The following is a 23,544-nucleotide window of genomic DNA, read 5'->3' as shown; positions in this document are numbered from 1 at the left end:
TTATACATTTATGTTTTATATTTACTTTTCCTTTAGTGCTCTGCATGTGCATCAGAGGATTATCTAAGGATGTCATTATTTGTATGTAGTGTACCATCATAAGCCACACTGAACTTATTCCCCTTTCATGTCTTGGCCAGGTTACGAGGAGTAGTCTCACCACCGTGAGGACAGACTGGACCCACAGGCACGAGGAAGCAAAGCAGCACTTTTCATCTCAAGTGCCCCTGACAGATTCTCTCCTGGATACTGTAGAAAGCCAAGGAGCCGCCACATGGTCAGGAGTTAGAGTCCCAGTGGTGGTACAGAGAGTTTACTCTCTTCCCTGCAGGTGTCAGCAGGGAGGTGGCTCAGCTGCTTCCCTCATCTCAGACCCACCGAAAGTTCGGTGAGTAACAAAACACAGGCATGGGGGTGCCTAGAGTTAAGTAGAGAAAGGAGAGGCTCTTCCAGGAACAATTTCTTAGCTGCATTCACCATGTACATCAGTTGTTTTTGTTTGTTTGTTTCTTGCATCAAAATTTGGGACCATCGTGTGACAAAGGATTCTGTCTACATCAAAAGCCCTACTAAAATAATTTAATTCATTACATTTATCAGTGTTAGTAGTATTTTGGTAGAATCTTTATGGTTCTCTATATACAGTCTCATGTCATCTGCAAATAATTACTGTTTTATTTCTTCCTTTCTAATTTGGATGCCTTTTATTTCTTCTTTTGTCTGATTGCTGTGGCTAGGACTTCTAGTACCATGTTGAATAAGATTGGTGAAAGTGGAAATTTCTGTCTTGTTCCTAATCATAAAGGAAATGCTTGTAGTTTTTGCCCATTGAGTCTGATGTTGGATGTGGCTTTGTCATATATGGCCTTCATTGGGTTAATATATGTTCCCTCTGTTCCTACTTTGCTGAAGTTTTTTATCATAAGTGGTGCTAAATTTTATCAAATGCTTTTTCTTCATCTGTTGATGTGATCATGTGATTTTTATCCTTCATTTTGTTTACATGCTGTATCATGTTTATTGATTTGCAGATATTATACCAACCTTGCATCCCCAAAACAAATCCCCCTTAATGATGGTGTGCGATCTTTTTAATGTGTTGCTGGGTCCAGTTTGCTAAGATTTTGTTGAGGATTTTTGTATCTATGTTCATCAGGGATACTGGCCTGTAATTTCCCTTTTTTGTAGTGCCTTTATCTGGTTATAGAATTACGATAATCCTGGCCTCATAAAATGAGGTTGGGAGGCTTCCCTTCTCTTGAATTTTTAGAAGTTCAAGAAGGTAGGTATTTGTTCTTTTTTGAATGTTTGGTAAAATTCATCTGTGAAGTCATCTGGTCCAGGACTTTTGTTTGTTGGGAGTTTTTGATTACTGCTTCAATTTTACCTGTTATAATCTGTCTATTCAGATTCTCTGATTGTTCCTGATTCAGTTTTGGAAAATTGTATGTTTCTAGGAATTTATACACTGTGTCCAGATTGTCCCATTTGTTGACGTATAGTTGTCCTTAGTATTTTTTTACAATATTTCTTTGGTGTCAGTGGTTATTTCTCTTCTTTCCATTTCTGATTTTATGTATTTGGGTCTGCTCTTTTTTTTTTTTCGATGGGTCGGATGAAATGTCTGTCAATCTTTTTTATCTTTTAAAGGAACCAGCTCTTGGTTTTATTGAATTTTTAATCTTTATTAGACTCTCTTTTCTTTGTTCCTGCTCTGTTTTTTATTTCCCTCATCCTACTTACTTTGGGCTTTGTTTGTTGTTCCTTTTCATGTTCCTTTAACTGTAAAGTTAAACAGTTTATTTGAGATTTTTCTACTTTATTGAGCTATGCTTGTAATGCTATGAATTTCCCTCTTACAACTACTTTCACTGTCCCATAGATTTTAGAATGTTGTATTCTTATTTACATTTGTTTCAAGGTATCTTTTGTTTTCTTTCTTGATCTCATTGTTAATCCATTCATTGTTTAATAACATGTTATTGCTCCTTCTTGTCTGTCTGTTTTTCAGTTTTGTCTGGTGATTGATTTCTAGTCTCATACCATTATGGGCAGAAAAGATACTTGATATGATTTCAATCTTCTTAAATTTACTGAGACTTGTTTTGTAGTCTATCCTAGAAAATGTTCCATGTGCACTTCAAAAGAATGTATATTCTTCTTTGGGGTGAAATGCCCTAAAGGTATCAATTAAATCCATCTATTCCAGTGTGTCATTTAAGGCCACCATTTCTTTGTTAATTTTCTGCCTGGAAGGTCTGTCCATCAATGTAAATGGTGTGTTAAAATCCCCTACTATTACTGTTGATCTCTCCATTTATGTCCATAAAGATTTGCTTTATATATTTAGGTGCTCTTTTTTAAAAAAAATTTATTTATTTATTTTAGAGAGGGGGAAGGGAGAGAGAAAGAAAGGGAGAAAAACATCAATGTGTGGTTGCCTCTCACATGGCCCCCACGGGACCCACAACCCAGGCATGTACCCTGACTGGGAATCGAACCAGCAACCCTTTGGTTTTGAGCCTGCACTCAATCCACTGAGCCACACCAACCAGGACTATTTAGGTGCTCTTATGTTGGGTGCATGAATGTTTAGAAGGGTTATATGATGTTGTTGGACTGTTTCTTTATTATTATGTAGAATCCTTGATTGTTTCTTACTACAGCCTTTGTTTTAAAGTCTATTTTGTCTTTTCCACTTTCATGAAATACCTCTTTCCATCTCTTTACTCTTAGTCTGTGTGATCTTTTCTTTTGAGTTGAGCGTCTTCTTGACAGCATATATATGTGTCATGTTTTCTTATCCATTCAGTTACCCTATCTTTTGATTGGAGCACTTAAGCCATTTATATTAAAGTGATTATTGATAGGTACATATTTATTGCCATGTTATACTTTTAACTATGTTTCTCTGGTTTTTTTTTTTTTTTACTTCTTCTTAAAGCAGACCATTTTAACATTTCTTGCAATAATGGTTTGGTGGTAACAAACTTCTTTAGTCTTTCCTTGTTTGGAAAGCTGGGAGGCTCTATTTCTTCTTCAATTTTCAATGATAAGCTTCCTGGGTAAAGCAGTCTTGGTTATAAGCCTTTGCTTTTTATCACTATTTCATGCCAATCCCTTCTGGCCTGAAATGTTTCTTTTGAGAAATTAGCTGACAGTCTTATGGGAGCTACCTTGTAGGTAACTGTCTTTCTCTTGTGACTTTAAGAATTTCTTTTATTTTTCACATTTTTTTATTGTTGTTCACATACAGTTGTCTCCATTTTCCCCCCACCACGCCCCCCACCCCAGCCATCTCCACCTCCCACCCTTGATCCTAACCCCCTTTGGCTTTGTCCATGGGTCCTTTATACATGTTCCTGACAACCCTTCCCCCATGTTCCCGTCTGTTATCATCTCCTACGTCCCCTCTGGTTACTGTCAGATTGTTCTTAATTTCAGTGTCTCTGGTTATATTTTGCTTGCTTGTTTGTTTTCTTGATTAAGTTCCACTTATAGGTGAGATCATATGGTATTTGTCCCTCACTGCCTGGCTTATTTCACATAGCATAATGCTCTCCAGTTCCATCCATGCTCTCCAGTTCTATCCATGCTCTCACAAAGGGTAAAAGCTCCTTCTTTCTTTCTGCTGCATAGGATTCCACTGTGTAAATGTACCATAATTTTTTGATCCATGCATTTACTATTGGACACTTAGGTTGCTTCTAGCACTTGGCTATTGTAAATTGTGCTGCTATGGACATTGAGGTGCATAGGTTCTTTTGAATGTCTTTTTTGTCTTTAAACTCTGCCATTTTAATTACGATGTGTGTTCATGTAGGCCCCTTTGAGTCCATCTTGTTTAGGACTTTGTGCAATTCCTGGACTTGTGTGTATTTTTCTTTCCTTCACCAGATTAGGGAATTTTTCAGTCATTATTTCTTCAAATAGGTTCTCAATCCCTTGCTCTCTCTCTCCTCCTTCTGTTACCCCTATGATGTGGATTTTCTTAAGCTTCAATTTGTCCCAAAGGTTCCATAAACTATCCTCTTTTCTAAAATAAATTTTTTTCTGCTCTGATTGGGTGTTTTTTTCTATCTTGTCTTCCAAATTGCTTATTTGGTCCTCCGCCTAATCTAACCTACTGTTTATTCCTTCCAATGTTCTTTATTTCAGATATTGTATTCTTCATTACTTATTGGTTCTTTTTTTATTGTTTCTTTGTCCTTTTTCATGCAGTTGGACATCATTAGAACAATTACTTTGAACTCTGTATCTTGCCTCCATTTCATTCATTTAGCTCCTTCACTAAAGATGTCCCCTGTTCTTTCATTTGGGACCTTTTTGTCTCCTCATTTTGGCTGCTTCTTTGTGTTTGTTTCTATGTATTAGTTAGATCTTCCATGACTCCCAGTCTCCCTTGGATAGCTATGTGCAGTAGGTATCCTGTGGGGTCCAGTGGTGCAGTCACCTTTATCTCCTGAGCTGGGTCCTCCAGGAATGTCCCTTGTGTAGTTTATGTGGGCCCTCTTGTTATAATTAAGTCATGATTGCTGTTGGCCTGTCTGTGCATGGGATAGACCCTTAGGCTGGCTGACTCTGAAGCTCAGCCCCAGCCACAGCATGCAAACTGCTGTGCAGATGCTGACCACATGAAGCAGAACTCGCCTCAGCAGAGTTTGCTGCCTGCCAAGATCTTTTTGACAAGCTGCCTGTGAAGCTTATTGGAAGCTTATCCTACACTGATGTTGTATGAAGCTGACACTGGATGTGTTGGTTCTGGGGCTCTTAGGAGGGACTCTGGTGCGGGCCAATGTAAAACACTGCCTGTGACTGGTCCTACGCAACCTTTATGAAGCTACAAGTGATCCAGATAAGCAAAAAGGGCCAAGCTGCGCACCAAGGCCAACTTCTACCAGCACCTGGCCTGGGGACAGGCACACGAAATTCCCCAGGCACCCCAATGAGTTCTGCCTCCATCTACCTCTGCCTGCCAGCTGCCTATTAGGTTCAGTCATTGAAAGAGCCTCTGGCTGTACTCCTCAGCAGGGTGTAATCACAGGGTGGGGCAAAAAGGAGTCCAGAGGGGTGGGGCTATTGCATTCCCCCAGGCTGATGCCACACAGAGGGCAATGCTCCACCTAAAGAAGATGGTGTTTCTGGTGTCAGAGAATGACTTAGCACAGGGATCCTGGCAGGTGTCCCTTCAGCTTTCTCCCCAGAGCCAATAACTCCAGGCTCTCCTCACGTGACTCTAGTCTGTTCCCCCTCCCTCTGCTGGAGCCCAGGGTGAGTGGCTGTGAACAAAATTTTGTGCACTGGCCCTTTAAGAGTATGCCTGTGTCTCCAGTGTATTCCCTCTCTCCCTAGCCAACAAATCCCCACTTCTTTTCATGGCTAGGTGTTATGTGGGCCCCTCTTCCCAGCTCTGGTGCTCTGTGCTGGGAAATCTGGCTTGAGGTTTAGACCCCAGTCTTTTCAGGGGGAATCTGTGCAGCTGAGATATCCCTCTGGAGCCTCAACCACTGCCTATAGGAGCCAGGCTGGCCTTCTTTGCTTCTCTACCCTTCCTACCTATCTTGATGTGGCTTTTTCTGTAAATCCTTTGTTACAAAACTTTTCTTCAAGATGACTGTTCTATAATTTAGTTGTAATTCCAGTTTGGTCCTAGGAGTTGGTCAGTGTAGCTTCCAACTAATCTGCTGCCATCATGGATCTCTAACCATTCTATTTTAATGGTACCTTCTGGTGCTATTCAGAAGGAGCAACAGGAAACACTTCTGTGTTAATTATGAATCCTCTTCAAGTGGATGGTACTTGATCTGACAGTAATATGAATTTCTAAAAGTCTCCTTTAGGTGGGAAATAGAGAATATTTCCTTTGGGTTATAGAATAATTTTATTTTTGTTTTATTTGAAGCATGTATGTGTATGAAATCCATAATATCAGTTTTAAAGTTTTCACTAAGACTTGCACTGTGTAAACCAGTCTTCTACTCTTTGACTTAAATCCGTGGTAAGTCTAAATAGAATTACCTGGGACAGTATTATATTATACATAGGTTTTGATTTGATTTGCTTTTTATGGTATATATCCAGTGTTAGGTTTTGGAGAAGGTAATACTGAGTAAGCTAGGCAGTAAGAATCTTGGTAAAGCTTTCCCAGACCAGCACATAGAGCACATACTCAGAGGAGATGGGGACAGCAGGAACTGAGTCACAGTGATGAGGAGGAGAGATAAACTGACAGTAAGGTTGCTTCCTTGTGAGTAATCACAAACAACAGCACCTCAAAGGTTGTCCCTCCAGCTCCTTCAGTGGTACTTGTTTTACTTGTTGAGCAAGTTGGAAGCCAACATCTGGTGAGTCGCTGCCAGAGGTTCACATTATGAAGGCTTTTGATTTGTACCTTAGAACACATGCTGGGACTATGCTTGTGGTGGATTGAAAGAAGGCCAGGCATAAACTTCAAAAACAAGAAAACATTCAGTTATTCAGATATAATGAAATGCATTCTGCCTGGTATGTTTCTTGTAGTACACACAGAAGTGTGTAACGCTGAGTCTGGAGTCCCTTTTACAGATTCGGAAACTGAGCTTCAGAGAGGTTCTTATTTGCTGACAGTTATATAGGTGGACAAAAAGAAAAATGTAATGAGATAATAGAATCCCAAAATGACAAGGTCGTAGAGAATATTGAAGTCAAAAATGATGAATATTAAGTTAGAACCAAGCTGTATTTAGATTAAGGCTCACTCAGGGGTTCAGTCATTCTGGGTCAGCAGAGAAGTGAAAGTAAGTGCCCAGCCATGGGGAGAATGAATTGGACAGTACGGGAAAAGGAACTTTTGGACACAGGGCCATAGCATTTGCCTTGGGTTTGAGGACAAGGCTTCAGAGGTGACTTCTGGGTACAAAAAGTCCTGATCAATAATATTTTCTGGCTTTATTTGCTAGTTTACAAATCAAATTAATATAGAAGGAAAATGCTTAACTCTCTAGTCATTCTATGCTAATGTGTACATAAAGAAAAGCATTATTAAATTATCTGCCTTGGGGAATTGTTTAACAATGTTTTTAATGTAGACTTTTTTATACATACACATGTAATATGTACATGAGAGAAAACATTATTAGAAGTCTTAGCATATACCTTGCAAGATCCTTTTCTGCTTGCAATTTTTACCCATAACTTCTTCATAGTAAATAAATTTGGGTAATCCCCTGTGTAACACATTTGAGTTAATCTTGTCCAGAGGCTTGAGTGTGGCAGACACAGAAGGAAAATTTCACATTGACCTCTTACCACTGAAAGTAGCTCTAAGTTTCCTCTCTTGTCATAATCTGCTTTACCCCAAAGATCTCGTTAACTGTCAGTGAACTGAAACACGACTGTTGATCACTATGTGTTTTCTACAAAGTGTCAGAAATTACCGGGTCAGAAGAAGTTAAGGTCTGTGAAAACCAAAGCAGCTCTGTGTTACCGTGTACTCTTTTTGCCATACTAATTTCCCTTCCCTGCACAAACCAGGTCAGATGATTGCTGATGAAATACTGTGATGAGTTTTATATTTAACTTCATTTAGCACCTTGGTCGTAGGTGTCAATCTCAACCTGTTCCCGGTGCCCCAGCAGTATCCCTTTTCTGTAAGAAAAGATCAGTAAGAGCTTATTTTTTGATGGCAGACAGCACAATTTTTGCCAATTTTGAAATTAAAGGAAACATATTTGAAGCCAGCTGGTCCTGAACGGGGTCACATAAATTCAGTCAAAAGGCTCATGTCCTCTGAGCTGTCAAACATTATAAAAAATATACTTTAGATTTCAGAAATATAAGAAATAAGAGTGTCCTGTCCATTGTTGAAGGTCACTTCTTTTAACTCAAGTTATTAAAGAAAACTTTTCTACCACGTTTCTCAAGGTGTTGTAAGTCACAATAACCAAAATTAACGTACATTTTATAAATCATTAAAATCAAAGGTAACAGAAAACCAGTCTGGAAGACACCCCATAACCATTAAGTTAGGTGGAAGATTCAGAGCCCCAAAACAACTTTACCTAGATCCACTGCATGTTGAATGAATACTAAATAAATTCATGGCTGATAAAACCATAGGCTTTTTTAGCAGCAAGGGCACATTGGTCTTGGACATAATTTATAGTGGAGGAAACTGAGGCAAAGAAAAAGTGTGTGAATTTCCTAGTGAGTCCCTACCTCATGGCAGAACAGAATCTAGACCAGTGATTTTCAATTTTTTTCATCTCATGGTGAATTGCTAAAATTCTGCAGCATGCCAAAAAATAAATTTTTTATTGATCTGACAAAAAAATAGGTATAATTTTGATTCATTCTTACCAGATGGCTATTGTTGTGTTGGCTATTGTCATTTTTATTGACAGTCTTAGGGAAGAGTCCAGTGCCCCTGACTAATAGCTGGTGGTACATGTTTTAAATATTCTTGCAGTGCAGTGGTTGAAAATCACTGATTTAGACCATAGCACTTTGCTCCCTGTCCACAAGGATTGCCACTAAACACTGCCTTTCATTCTCCCTTTTTGTGAAACATTCATTTCCTATCTTCTTGAGACACTTAACTTAGAGACAAATAATTTAATTTCATCCCTTAGAGATGATCTTTCTTGCCTGTTACTGCAGAAATGTTTGTAATGGGAAATTCATCTTTTGTGCGGACGTAGAACTTGCTCAGTGTTCATACATTTGGACAAAAAGCCAAAAGGACAGAACCATCATTTAACAGTTTCGTAGTTCTCTTGAATTATAGTTTAAGGGAAATTCATTGAGCTGAACTCAGGAAGCACATTTTCCTTTTTCTATACCTTGACGTTTTAGTCACTTTTTAAATCTTTTGACTCTTCCTTTAGTCTCTTTTCTTTTATTTCTTCCTCGTTTTCACTAAGAAAAAACATTCACCATTGTCCTGGCCCAGGTTCTACGTCTACAGTGGTTAACAAAACCGGATATTATCCTTGCCACTCCTGGAGTCCCACACAAAACAATTAAAAACAAATACATTTATGATTATAAATTGTGATAAGTGCTCTGGTAATAAAAAGTAGAACACCATGAGTGAGACCAGTGAAAAAAGGGACAAAATTTAGTTTAGAGTTTTCAAGGATGGACGTTCTAAGGCAGTATTATTTAAAATGACACTTGAAAGATAAGTGAATGTAGGTAAAAAAAGATGAAAGAGAATTGCACATGGAAGAAAGAATATCCCTGAAAACTCCCAGAGAAGAGGGAGAAGACCATGTGGCCAGGATGCATGGGCCAGCAGGAGATCCCACAGAGGTGGGCCAGCAACAGCCACGCGGGAACTGTAGTGTTTGCTGTGGTTGCCCACTGACTCAAAATAAGGCTTACCTGTTGGAAAGGCAGCTTAAGCTGTTGAATAGAAAATGGCTTCAGAAGGGGGGAACATGGAACAGGGTCCCAATGGAAGCCAGGAGACCCAGGAAGAGGCTACCCATGCTCCTGAATCTCTGAATCTCCTGTGGTGCCACTTGGAAATACAGAAAAGGGTTCATGTTCTAGATGTGTGTGTAAGTGTGGTGGGGTAGAAGGAAACATTAAGAATTATCCTCAGTTTCATTATGTGGTGGGTTGATGGGCCATTCACTAGGAAGAGAAAATTGGAGTGAGAACAGGAATGGAGAGAAGCTTTAAGAATTCAGTTGGAAGTGGTTTCATTTGAGATTCCTATGAGACATCCAAGAACAGATGTCAGATGAAAATGTTGGATATACAAATCTCAAATTCAGAGAAGGATTTTCAGTTGGAGATAAATATTTGGGGGTTTTAGCCCGGAACTGGTCAGTGTTTATATTTTATGTACACTTATTTATTTGCTAATTTAAATAAGTTATATTTGTCCATGGTATTAAACTCCAGAGGCACTAGGGGCAGTGAAAGGCAGATGCCCCCAGCTCTCCTCCTCATAGGTGGCAACTCCTACTCCTCTTTTGCAACCCCTTCCAGAGGTGTTCTGTCACAGCTATTAACTATGTACAGCCAGGACAGTCGACAAGGTCACATTAGAGAAAAAGTAGACACAAACAGAAGAGACTGAAGAGGAAGGGCTAGTGATACCAGAGAGAACCCAAGTGTGTTGTGGCAGGCACTCAGGATGGGGGATTTTCCATGTGTGGGAGGGGATAGCTAAGTACGGTGCTGCAAAGAAGCCTAATAAAACCAGGGCTGAAAACATGTGCAGTAGATTGGTAAGGAGTAGGAGTTCCTGGGTAGCTTTAGGAACAGAAGGTGCAAGGAAATGGTAAGGATGGAAGCTAGCTCCAGGGAGATAAGAGTGAGTGGGAGGCAGGCAGGAGGGACAGGTTTGATAGCAAATGTTTTATTGATGCGTAAGGGATTGAGAATATCCAACTGTTAAACAAAACTGCAGTGAGGGCATTTCTGTCTCTTGTTTCCAATATAGGTACCATTTTTCTTTTAAGAATGCATTGAGGTATAGGCAGTCTGTTAATAGAAAGAGCAGAAGGTCTAGAATCAGACTGTTCTGTATTCAAATGCTGCTTCACCACTAAGCAGAGAGGCTTGGGGCAAATTAGGTTTCTTTATTTGTGAAATTAGAATTATACTTATTATACTTTCCATAATACAGGTTTATGATAAGGATTAAATGAGATTATGTATGTAAAGAGTTCAGTGCAATGCTTCCCATATTACAAACACTCAACAGGGAATGGCTCACTAGCTCTTTAAAAGCAAGTGCAAATACTTAAAAAATGGTAAAATACTGATAAAGAACATTGTTATAATAATAGAAACCAAGCAAAGAAAAGATATCAAATTACAAATTGTCATTTGTGTTAATATTGAGTTTGTTGTCTGGTTCAAGGGGAAGTTTGAATGATACTGATTCTTATGTCTATGCTATTGGCCACCCTCACCCTCATCCTACTCATCAACAAGGAGTTGGTACTCACTTGCTTAAGAATACAAACATTTATGTAAATTTATGTGTGAAATGTGACCACTGCCTTCTAAATGATGGAGTTATACAAATCCCTCTGTAACAAACATATTGCAAAAAGCTGCCCTAATGCTGGGTCCAATGTTGAATGGTGCTGGCAAACATGACTGGTGTATTTTTATCTTTGTCTAGAGCATTAAAGACATCCCAGACTCCTGATGTTGAAAATGGCTCAGTGTTAAAGCAGAATGAGGAACATAAACTAGTGGTGAATCTGAGGCTTTTGTGATGATTAGCCTTTGTACGTGTTGAATTATTAGAGAAAGACTCATATATTAACATTATAATATAGAATATATAAACATTCTATATTAGAATGTTTTTGTGACCTCATAAAGAAAACCCATACCAGTCGACTACCAACTGCTCCTTCTCCCAGCCTGTGACAATCACTAATCCGTTTTCTGTCTCTATGGGTTTGCGTCCTTCACTACCCAGTTTTAATGCCACTTGCCCTATGTAATTTCTCCTGATCTCTACCATGCCATTGGTCTCTCTTCAGCGTGGTAGAATGAAACAAACAAATTTTGGAAGCAGAAAAGCCTGGGTGTGAATCTGAGCTTTTCCACCTACAAGCTATATTTTCTTGATTATATATAGGTAGACAGATGGACAGACAGACAGTCTTCACTCTTCATTTTCACAACACCTTGGATGGTTGTTTTACAAATTAGATGAGATAACATTTATAAAATGCCTGACACCAAGTAGACACTCTTAACACTATTTTTAAATAACTATTATAGCTATTTGTATGTAGTTAGTTATAAATGTGTCGGTCTTTCCTATAAGGTTGTAAACGCCTTGCAGGCAAGGATTATGTGTAGCAGTAGCAGTAATATTTATTATTGCATCTTCTGCAAAACCGTGCCTATTATATACCATATTTTGCCATGTATACTGTGCACTTTTATGCCCAAATTTTTTAGGGAAAAATAAGGATGTGCATTATACATGGGTAGTACTAATTCTGTATCTATTTAAATGTTTTTAATTCTTCTATTTATGCTTATGTGTTTTTTTTAAATGTAACTCCAGAAAGCAATAACGATATCCTTATGCAAAATAATACCCTGGAATACAATAATCGGTTTTGTTTCTCAATATAAATAAATAAATAATTTACTTTAAAAATTGCAACAAAAGATTTTTTACCTGAAAGTTTGGGCCAAAAACATGGGTGCACAGTATACATGGGAGCACATTATACTCAGCAAAGTACAGTTTGTTCCTACTTATATTTCAGTTAATGTCCCTAAACATGTCAGTCTTTTTTTGGCATTATGACATTTGTCACTATATTGTGTTTGTGTATCATTTCTCCCTTTTACATGACGTGATATGGATCCTTTTTTCTATCCTTATCTCTTCTCAGGTTTTATCATTTTATTGGTCAAGTATCAGGTTACAGCTAGCCGACTGAAATTTAAATGTTTTGGACTAGAATCAGAGCTACAGGTAATTTGAAAGCAGTATGTTCATATTCTTAAATACTGTATTATGCCAACCCATATCATTAGAGCCATCTTCTCATCTACATCTAACATACCTTGAATACATATCCTTAATGAGCTTCTTGATAATATGAAATAGCAATGAAAGTTCCCATTTTATATATACAAGGTCTGTCCAGTAGGTATCCAGCCATATAATATGAAATACAGAGACATTTATTGAAGAAGATACAAGGAACATTGTACATAGGACAATGACACTTCAGTCCCCTTCAAAGTAGGCACCTTGCAATTATTCCCAATTGCACAGTTCTGTCAATTGCCATCAGCTGCCCCATCATACTTTCCTGAATCTTGTTGACGGTCTGAAATCTCTTCCCCTTCAAAGGTGATTTTAGTTTCCGGAAAAAGCCAGAAGTTGCAGGGCACCAAATCTGGGCTGTAGGGGGACTGAGTCACCTGGGTGATTTGATGTTCACAAAAAAACTCCGCACGTGATAATAGCATGAGCAAGCATGTTGTTGTGATAAAGCTGCCAGTCGCCAGTTGCCCATAGCTGTGGCCTTCTGATTCATCTGAATAGTTTCTGTGGAAGACTGTTAAGCCTAACATGGAATTTGATGCAGGGTTGTTGCTCTACTTGCTCAGTCATTTTGCATGCGATGGCCACACAGTACACATGCTCATGCTCACTTAAGGGTGTCTACCACCCCCACTGACTAGTACAGTGAAGTCATCATTGTTCACACATGTGCATTCCAGTCCACTCTCCTTGGCTGCCAGGTCACATCGATGTAGTGCAAACCATTCTCTTTATATTAACAATGGCTGGACTTTTTCTGGACACACCTCATATGTGAAACCAGTGATAGACTTGAAGGAAAAAAATCAAAAGGAATAACAACAGCCTACTAATATGAGTACAGACAATTTTGAAAATAAAATTTTCAAAACAGAATGAAGATAGCAAGACTAATTTTCCAGACTCATAGCCAGACTTGATGTACACATCCATAGTTCTAAGTTTGCATCACAACCTGACCTTGGTGACTTTCCATCATCTGTTACTCATCAAGATCAATGATTTCAAGGTGGCCCTATATAAAAGGCATGGAATTTTTGCCTGTTCCTGATTTCCTTTCCCTGCAAACGTTTCTTTCTAAAAGAAGCTGGAACCCTCTAATGGTCTGAATCCCTGCCCTCCTGAGCCTGCAGCTGAAATCTGGAGCAGTACTGTGGTCACACTAGAACTTTCAGATTAGCCAGATTGCAGCTCTGGGATGTGGTCTTCTGAGATGACAGTGCAGAGAAGAGCCATAGGACACAAGCACACAGCCTGGCAACAGACAGGGGGAAATCAAATGTGAGACCTGACTTGAATTCCTGCTCTAGCTATGCTGCTATACCTTGCTGTCCCTTTCCTCCATTTTTGTCTCTGTCAAGTGGCCTATTCTGCCTTGTCTTCTAGCTGCTGCTAGTCCCACAGCACTTGGGGCATCCAGCTGGCAATCTTGGCAGGCTCACCCTTGTGCTTATTTCTTGGCTCCATAGTTCTGATTAGCTTGAGCCAAATCAGCCCCATGCTTCACAGAAAGTTTGAGCAAATGGAACTTCCAAAACAACTCTTTGAAATAGTATGCTACTTCATAAGAGAGAGATACTGTGATACGTGAACAGGTACACTTGTTTCTTCCAGACCAGTTAGCCTGGCAGTGACATTATAAATGTTCTAAATCATCACATTTATTTGCATAGGTACAAAAAGAGAGTAACAGATACATGGCATCTTAACAGGCACTTGATTTTTTTTTTTTTTGAGAAAGTAAAACTCTTTATTTAGAAGCTGGAATTACATATTTTCAGAATTGAATTTTCCCCTATAGCTTTTATGAACAATATCATTGGCATTGCTTTTTTTCCATGGAACAATTTCATTGTCATTGTTTGCTTCTTTTCTTTTACTTTCTTTTTTTTCTTTTTTTATTGTTCAAGTACAGTTCTCTCCATTTTCTCCCCACCACTCCCCCAGCCCCGCCCACCCCCACCTCCCACCCTTGATCTTACCCCTCTTTGGCTTTGTCCATGTGTACTTTATACATGTTCCTTGATGACCCTTCCCCTCTCCTCCCACTCTGGTATCTCCTCCCCCGTGCCCTCTGGCACTTGATTTTATAGTGAGATTAATTACCAGGCATTATGCATTGCACTGGTACTTTTCAGTGCCTTCAAAACAAGCCCATACTCTTTTTTTTTTTTTAATTCACTTCTCCCATTGGATGCACTGAGGTCAAGGACTGTAACTCAGCTGATTTTGGTAGTGGACTGTGACTATAGATGACACTTAAAACTTGGGTGTAGATGGAAGAAGTAGTGGCCAAGTGAGTAGCTGAGGAGGTTGTATGAGGTTGTATATTCTTTTTCTCTCAGGTTCATGGAAATGTACACACATACCGTTGTTTTTCTAAGGAGACTGACAAGGAGGCTACTGATAGGACTTGCCAGGACTCCTGTGCTTTAGGAGAGAGGTGATGTCTAACCCACCAGTCTCATAGAAAACAAGATGCTTGGACTTCAGGTCCCTGCAGAGTATTCCCACTGTAAATAAGCAGGGAAGAGTGACAAGAATAGGGACACTTAGGGAGGTGCCAAGGGAAGCATAGAGCAGCTCTTGAGTGAAGATGTTAAAAAAAACACACATCTAGTTGACAATGATTTAAGCATATTAAAGCATTTGTTACAATTAATGTAGACCTAAAAGAGGTCAAGAAAAAGTTAAGCAAACACAGGTAGAAGATGAAAGAATGGAAATAAAACATTGAACATTACATGTACCTTTATTATCTGAGGAGGAAGGAACCTATGATTTGAAGGGGGGAAAAGGAACCGAGTCACCCAGGAGAAGCTGGCAGTGAGAGGTTTTTCAGGTCTTCAAGAGCTCGGTTGCACAGCTGCTACGGGAGGTCCTCAGCTGTGTGTCCTAGTGTACCACTTTATTTCCTGTGAGTGCATGACTGTTCTTCTCTCTCCTGTGGAATCTGAATGCAGGTGTCAGAAGCTCCTGCAGGAGGAACAAGATGAGAGGACCAGACTGTGTTGGTGTGATTGGAAGTGGGAAGAATAAAATAAACGTCAAAACCTCTTGGACGTCTTACCACTTAAATAGATTTGGAAAACTTAGAGGTGGCTTATTCAACTCTGTACCTCAAGTCTTTGCACACAGATAAGTTATAATGAAACACTCACTATCCAAGAAAACCACAGACATTGAATAGGAAAAAACTGAAGGTCTTTAAGGGCCTATCTTCCATGAGCTAAAGAAAAGTGGAAAACTACAATGACAGTAAGGACAGTAAATCTTATCTTTAAAACATTTGAATGTAAGTAATTTCAGTTTTCATTCTGTTCATCTTCTCTCCAGAAAAGACTAAAATGACATTTCCCAAAATTATATACTTTTCACAACAGTTATTATCTATTAGGTAGCAAGTGTCATTCATCATGGTGGACTATCTGGCAATTTACCTTGATGTTTAATTTTTGAATTTCTTCCACGTGCTTCCTAAAGAAGAGTATCTGGTGTCTGTTTCGGGGGATGGGCAGGAATCAGAGGAGAGCACCATGGAGCTGAAATGCAGCAGTGAAGCTCCATCCCTTCGGGCTCTGACTTTCTGTCCTTGAGGTAGCTATAAATTACCTGTCTCCTCTGCTTGAAGAGAGTATGCTCAGTTCACATTTAATAAAATCAAAACACAGTACATTTTCAAATTGACATAGATGTCTCCTTATGAATAGACTTCCTAGAAATTTACATAAAAGTCTGTTTCTAGTCACTGCCTCTGGGGAAGACAGTAGATGTTTAATCTCACTATAAAATGCTGTGAGACAGTTTCCGTGAATGCCTGTTAGAACGTGTGATTTTGATATGGACACATTACCTTTTCTTTTTTGAGGTAAAACTCACATTTCAAAATTAACCATTTTAAAGTGTTAGTACATTCACATTGTTGGAGGGTATTGCCTTTAACTTGTAAGAAACACAATACCTGTGAAGTGTAATAAAACAAAATGCAATAAAATAACACTTCCCATCTATTTAATAACATGAAAGAATGCCAAACGAAGTCCCTCGATTTTCAGTTGATGCTGCAAGTAGTCTCATACATTAAACGGCTGAGTGAGGTCAAAACTCATGATATTATGAAATAACCCAGGGACTCTGTTCATTTTATTCTTGGTCATGACCGTTTAGCCTTGTGTTTTGGGGTTTAAATGTATTTTAACAAAAATGTTACAGAACCATGGAATCTTATTGTTGGATGGGCCCTTAAATACTGGTTGCAAATTAGTGATTTGCTGATTTAGTGTCAGCTGCAGCAGGTGGCAGATGTACTGCTCTGCCACAGTCTGTTTGTGTTCTGCGCAGTTCCCACTCCAAGAAAATTCTCTCTATCTTGAGTCTAAATCAATCTTGGATCTTCTGACCCTTGGAACTGATGCTTCCCCTTGGGGTCATGCATAACCAGTCTGTTTGTTTTAATGCATGGCAGCCCTGAAACACGTATATTACACACATGATGCATGGTTTTCATTGTATCCTAGTTGTTCTCCTCATTAATTAAAGCTTCTGAAGTTCTGGGTCATGGTAATCCTTTGTTTAACTTTAAAAAAAACTCCAGAATGTTTTCTACAGTAGATGTACCATTTTAAATTCCCACCAGCAATGTATGAAGGTTACAGTTTCTGCACACCTTCACCAACACTTATTTTCTTTTTTTTCAATAACTAATAGGTGTGAAGAGGTATTTTTACTTTTTCCTTTCTAATTTATTTGTGTCCCCCCCCTTTTTTTAGCCTTATTGCTTTGGGCAGAATTTCCAGTACACTATTGACTGGAAGTAGCAAAAGCAGGCATCTTTCTCTTGTTCCTGATCTTAGGGGGAAATTTGCAGCCTTTCACCGTTGAGTAGGATGTTAGTTGTATGTTTTCCAAAAATGCCCTATATCAAATTGAGAGTGTTCTGTTTCTAGTTTGTTGATTGTTTTTCACATAAAAGGATATTGAATTTTGTCAGATGCTTTTTCTGCATAGTCTAATTTAACATTTTTTGTGTTATACGTTATATAGTTAGGACTCAGAAGTCACGCACATGTGATGATTTTCAGTAAAGAATGTGTTAGAACCAAATTAAGATAATTGCTTTGAAAACACTGATCAACTCATGGGTACTATGGGGACCTTTTACTAACAAAATAATTCTAATTCCTTTTTCCCATCCCTTGTATCATTACTGTCATTCCTTTCACTTATATATAAGTATACATAAGCACACATTTACACACATAAAAAGATATACACATAAGCAGACAATCAAATACATTGTTGCTAATACATTTTATTTTGAACAAATTATCTGTTAGATCAATTAAGAATTAAAAGCAGCCCTGACTGGTGTGGCTCAGTGGATTGAGTGCCAGCCTGTGAACCAAAAGGTTGCCGGTTCAGTTACCAGTCAGGGCACGTGCCTGGGTTGGGGGCCAGGTCCCCAGTAAGGGGTCTGCAAGAGGCAACCACACACTGATGTTTCTCTGCCTTTCTTTCTCCCTCCCTTCCCCTCTCTAAAAATAAATAAATAAAATCTTTTAAAAAAGAATTAAAGTCAAAGTTTCATTTTACCTTCAGTACTTTTCATTTCTTTATATTGATCTGAGTTTCCAACCCATGTTCCTTCTCTCTAAAATAATTTCTTTCACTATTTCCTGCAAAGCAGTTCTACTGGTAACAAATTCCCCAAGTTTTTGTTTGCCTGAGAAAGTCTTTATTTCTCCTTCATTGTTGAAGGGTAATTTCACCAAGTACACACTACTAGGTTGGTGGGTTTTTCCTCCCAACACTTTAAATATTTCACTCCACTTTCTTCCTTTTTTACATGGTTTCTGAGGAGAAGTGAAATGTACAATAATTCATAGCTGTGTTCCTCTATAGGTACGGTGTTTTTTTTTCCTCTGGCTTCTTTTGGTATTTTTTCCTTTATCTTTCTTTTTAATTTGAAAATGATATAGCTAGGTGTGGGAGTTTTTTTTGTTTGTTTGTTTTGGGGGGCATTTGTCCTGCTTGATGTTCTCTGAACTTCCTGGATCTGTGATCTGATGTCTGACATTAATTTGAATGTTGTGCCCCAGCTGAATATGGAGATGGAGGTGATGACAGGACACCCTGGTGGGTTGTTAGTTGCACAAGCAGGTGGAAGGACAGCACTGGAGTCCTGGGGAGTGGGGTAACATATGAATTACCAGCTGCACTACAGGTCAATATCTCAGGCACTGAGTGTCAGCATTGCGTGTCCAAGGCAACCCTTTCATAAAGCAGCAAGCTCACTGAGTAACACTTCCCATCTATTTAATAACATGACAGAATGCCAAAGCAAGTCCCTCGATTTTCAGTTGATGCTGCAAGTAGTCTCATACATTAAAAGGCTGAATGAGGTCAAAACTCATGATATTATGAAATAACCCAGGGACTGTTCATTTTATTCTTGGCCATGCTCATTTAGCCATGTGTAGTACAAGATGGAGTGGAGATACAGTTGTGGACCCCAGGACACAGGTTCTTTATGCCACCAAGAACTGTGGCCTGAGGCAGGCTAAGGATTCTCTGAGTGTCAGACCATTCATGTGTGAGATGAAAAGGTAGGAGAAAATCACCACAGTCCCTTCTGGCACTAACCGAAAGTCTGGACTTTTTATAGCTACGTAAAGAATTAAAATAGTGATCATTTCTTTATCAGAAGATTGCTTCATCTTAGAAAGTAAGTCACTTAATAAGGAATTATTTACATTTATTTAAGAATTTAGAATATCTGAGTGTATTAAATTATCTCAGATGTAATGATACATTTTTATAACAGAAACCTAAGTACTCACAGTGTTTGTATGTGTGGCTGGATGCATGTGTGCACGCAAGTGCTTAAAAAATTGCTGCAAGTATTCTAGCTCTGCTTTTGGAAAGTTTCTCTGCTCCCTATTTGTCAGAGAACTAAATCCAAGATCATCCGGAAAATTGGCTCTGTGCACTACTAGATCATGTGATTCCTGCCCTCCCCCCACCTCATGCTCAGCGAGTCCCTGTACACACTGTTCAGTAAACAACTCCAGAGAACCAGGGCCCCAGTTCATTCACAGAGTACTTGGAAAGGGCCGTCTTTGTGTGGCTTTGACTTACTGACTGAAGTGGAATGGAGAGTTAGCACTTGTGTTTTCTCTAGTTCTTTTTATAGCATTGAACCAGCTGTAGCCGGTTCACATTAGCCTGGGCCACCTATTAGCATACAGGTCTCTTATGCAGGATAAAGGGCTTCTGATGGAAACATTTTGTTACTCATGATACCTCTGACTGTGTTTACCTAAACTCAGTCCTCATGGGGTATGATTTAGAATGGCTCTGTTAAAATACAGGAACTCCCTGGGTGCTATTCAAGTCCATCCTTGAAAACAACAAACAAAAGAATCAAAAACATGGATAGCCTTCCCTGTTAAAACTACCCATCCTTCCCAGATCATGCTTCCTTGGATGAGTCTTTTTAAAGAGAGCTATGATATTTTCCCATCTGTGCTTTAAAAATTAAGAGGACAAAGTTGTTTTTCTTTTAGCCACAGGAAGGAATCATCTTATAGGGCAATGATTTTCACCCCGTGTGCCACAAGAATTTTTAAACCCTGCACTACCTGACTATTTAGTCAGGGACACTGATCTCATCTCCCTTAGATTGTCAAATAAAAAAATGACAAGAGCCAATGCAACAATAGCTGCCCAGTGTGAATGAGTCAAAATTATACCTATTTTTGTCAGATCAGAAAAAATAGAATGTATTTTTTGGTGTGCCACAGAATTTTAGTAATTAGTTTATGTTTGCCATGAGATAGAAAAAGTTGAAAATCGTTAGAGGAGATAGAAAATAATTTATCCAGCCATTTATGGATAAGTTAAACAGAACTGTTGATACTGCTGTAGTGTTTCGTGGGTTGAATTCTGACTGAAGGCAAATTTAACTTTTTAAGAATCATTACTAGCTACATAGATATCAATGTATGTATTAGGAAAAATGGAAATGGGGAATGAAAAACATTTTGATTCATGGTCAGTGCTGTGTACTTCCCTGTTGTACTTCCTCATCAGGATCCACTTAATATCCAGTGGTCCGTATGTACTGTTTTTCTGATAAGCTGATGTTTAAATTTCATTTGCACAGAACATGTTAAAAAAAAAAAAAAAGGAATGAGTTGGTGAAAGATCTTTGACTTTGCAGAGTTCACAATTCAGATATTCAGAGCCAACATACAGTTTTCATTTATAATTGTAGTTTATTTTTTGAAAGGCCAGTAAAATTCAGCTCCTTGATTTTTGTGAAATTTACACAATTTACTCAAGTCTTTCTAATTACAGAGTCCAGAACGTAGCCATCACCTCAGGATGATCTGGCAAAACTGAAGGGCCAACTGTTGTATTGTTTTAGATTATTTAAGTGATGATAACCATGAGCATTTACAGTATTATTTTTAAATTGGCCCTGTGAGGTTTTCAGACAGAACTGAATGTACTGCCAGATATTTTTGCAGGAGTCACAGATGTAAGAGAGAATTTTACACACACAGACACCCTTGACAGCACCCAAATGGAACATATTTTCAGTTAAACTCTTTGGAATGGACTACTTTTTTAATGGAGGGATATAGGGAACATTCTTTTTCACAACTTTTTTCAATTCATACCATAAAATATTTACATTTTAATTCAATTGAGACATGTCCTTTACTGTGAATGACTACTGATAGTGAAGTAACAAATTGAACGACCATCCCATCTTTTTCGAAACAGCAAAGTTTTGCCTACTTTGAAATTTGAGATTTAACACATGGTACCCAGGCATGGGCTAGGCCTGGTGAAACTCACAATACAAGCAACATTGCTCAACATTACGCTCTTTCACTGTTTGGGTTCACAGCTCATCTTGTGCATGAGATAATGGGACCATTTAAGTGATAGCCTGGGTCATTAATATTTTTAGTGTAATTTTAAATGATAAAAGCAATATAGTGACACCTATAGAAAGTTTTAAAATTTGCACAAATAGAAAAATTATTCTAATTCCACTTTGTATATAATCACCTTTTATACTATCTTCTAGAGATTTTTAATATTACTCTTTTAAGTCGAAATCATGAAACATTTTGTTCTTAGCCCAGAGAATGTCCCCAAACTGTAATAATCTTTACTCCCTGTGCACAAAGTTTCAGTTTGATTCAGGGAGGGAAAGAAGGGGACTTGGTTGGGAACCTACAATATGCCAAACACTTGTGTTTTTGTTTGAGGAATTAATTAATTAAAGCTTCCATGCGGTACCTGCTGGTGACGCTCTGCACAGCAGTAATGGAAAAGGCCAGCACCTTGAAGAGGTGGTTGGTTGTGAGTTTTCTCATTGCTTAGAGCAGTCTGCTGAAATGGCAGGAGGCTGAAGACTCATCTCAGGCTGAGCTAGAACTAGAATCCACGTTTGTCTGGCTCATGAACATCGAAAGCCAACAAGGGCAAAGGCAGCTTGCTTTGATAAGTGTTTGTGGCCACGTTATTTCACATTCTGTAGCTCAGTAGAACAATGACCATTTAGAACCACTGGTCACAGTATAAGACTGGTTATTCTCATTCATTAATGGAAACCTGCACTGGTACAGATAATAGAAAACTGCAAGTAACATTTTCATTTGAATATGAGCAATTACTGTCAGCTTCACCTGTAAAGAACCCAGCTGTCGAAACAGGTGTCAATGATCAAGTGGTCGGAAAATTAACATTAATGACATTATATCTTGATGTCAGAAATCATTTTTTACCAAAATGTCATCTATTCAGTAATCAGAAAATTGCTCAGACTCTTTGATGAAAGTAAATATTACTGAGCATTTCATTGTCACCTCTTGCTTTTTCTGGCTGTAGAGCTGGCAATGAAGAGACTATAATTTTTTTTAATAAAAGGGATAACAAAACCAACAGGGCCATAAAAATGAGAAGAACGTGACTATCTGTTGTTAGACATCCATGCCATGCTGCCTAGGGTATGTGAGATGATGTAGAAAGAGTTTTCTTTTCCTTTTCAAGACCAGATAGAAGTGACTTTAACAAACAAACAGGTATGAACATCTTGACAAATAGATCTCAAACATGAAATAAGAAAAGTATAAACGAACAGGAAGGAATATCACTTCTAGTAAGACATCACTATAGAACTATTATTCATATATTTTTAAAGTAATGTGTTACCACTTACATCAAACCCAAAACAGAGAAAGCCTGTCCTTTGGATTGAGTCCCTATATGTCTTTTCTACCTCAGACCTGTGGACACATCTTGCAGTGAGTGAAAGCAGTTCACATAGCGCCAAGGAGGGACATGTCTGGGGAATTCTCATCACTGTCCTTTGTGAACAAGCATCTTCTGATGCCAAGTCTCTGTTACTATTATATATGTTTAAACTTGCTTTATGACCAAATCAAAGTTGCGATCAAAAAGTACCCACTTTGAATCTCACTATTTCTTGGGCCTTGTTGGTAGGTATATTTATGGTGGAAAAAAATAGTAATTTTTAATTTTTTTTAATTATATTTTATTGATTATGCATTATGGTTGTCCCAATTTTTCCCCTTTCCCCTCCTCCACTGAGCACCCCCTACTCCCTCATGCAATCACTACACCATTGTTTATGTCCATGGGTCATGCATTTAAATTCTTTGGCTACGCCATTCCCTATACTCTACTTTACATCCCCATGGCTATTCTGTAACTACCTATCTGTATTTCTTAATCCCCTCACCTCTTCACTCATTCCCCCACATCCCTGTCCCATCTGGCAACCATCAAAATGCTCTCCGTATCTATGATTCTGTCTCTGTTTTTCTGTTTGCTTAGTTTGTTTCTCAGACTCAATTGTTGATATGTATTTATTGCTGTGATCATTGTCTTTTTCTTAAATAAGTCCCTTTAACATTTCATGTAATAATGGCTTGGTGATAATGAACTCCTTTAGTTTTACCTTTTCTGGGAAGCAC

The 23,544-nt window shown here is 38.5% G+C and overlaps 1 protein-coding gene across 4 annotated transcripts in view; it reads left to right on the top strand.

Moving 5' to 3' along the window:
• Positions 1-23,544, top strand: part of SPIDR (scaffold protein involved in DNA repair) — a 345,021-nt gene that overhangs the window by 239,136 nt on the left and 82,341 nt on the right. For all 4 annotated transcript variants that reach the window (XM_045186107.2, XM_045186106.2, XM_024578257.3 and 1 more), the window contains exon 10: positions 141-388. In XM_045186107.2, the coding sequence (XP_045042042.1) occupies positions 141-388 (248 nt within the window). The remainder of the gene's footprint in view (positions 1-140; positions 389-23,544) is intronic.

This window comes from Desmodus rotundus, chromosome 8, assembly GCF_022682495.2.
Source record: "Desmodus rotundus isolate HL8 chromosome 8, HLdesRot8A.1, whole genome shotgun sequence".
In the NCBI taxonomy this organism is placed as follows: Eukaryota; Metazoa; Chordata; class Mammalia; order Chiroptera; family Phyllostomidae; genus Desmodus; species Desmodus rotundus.
This window is presented reverse-complemented; position numbering and strand designations above follow the sequence as displayed.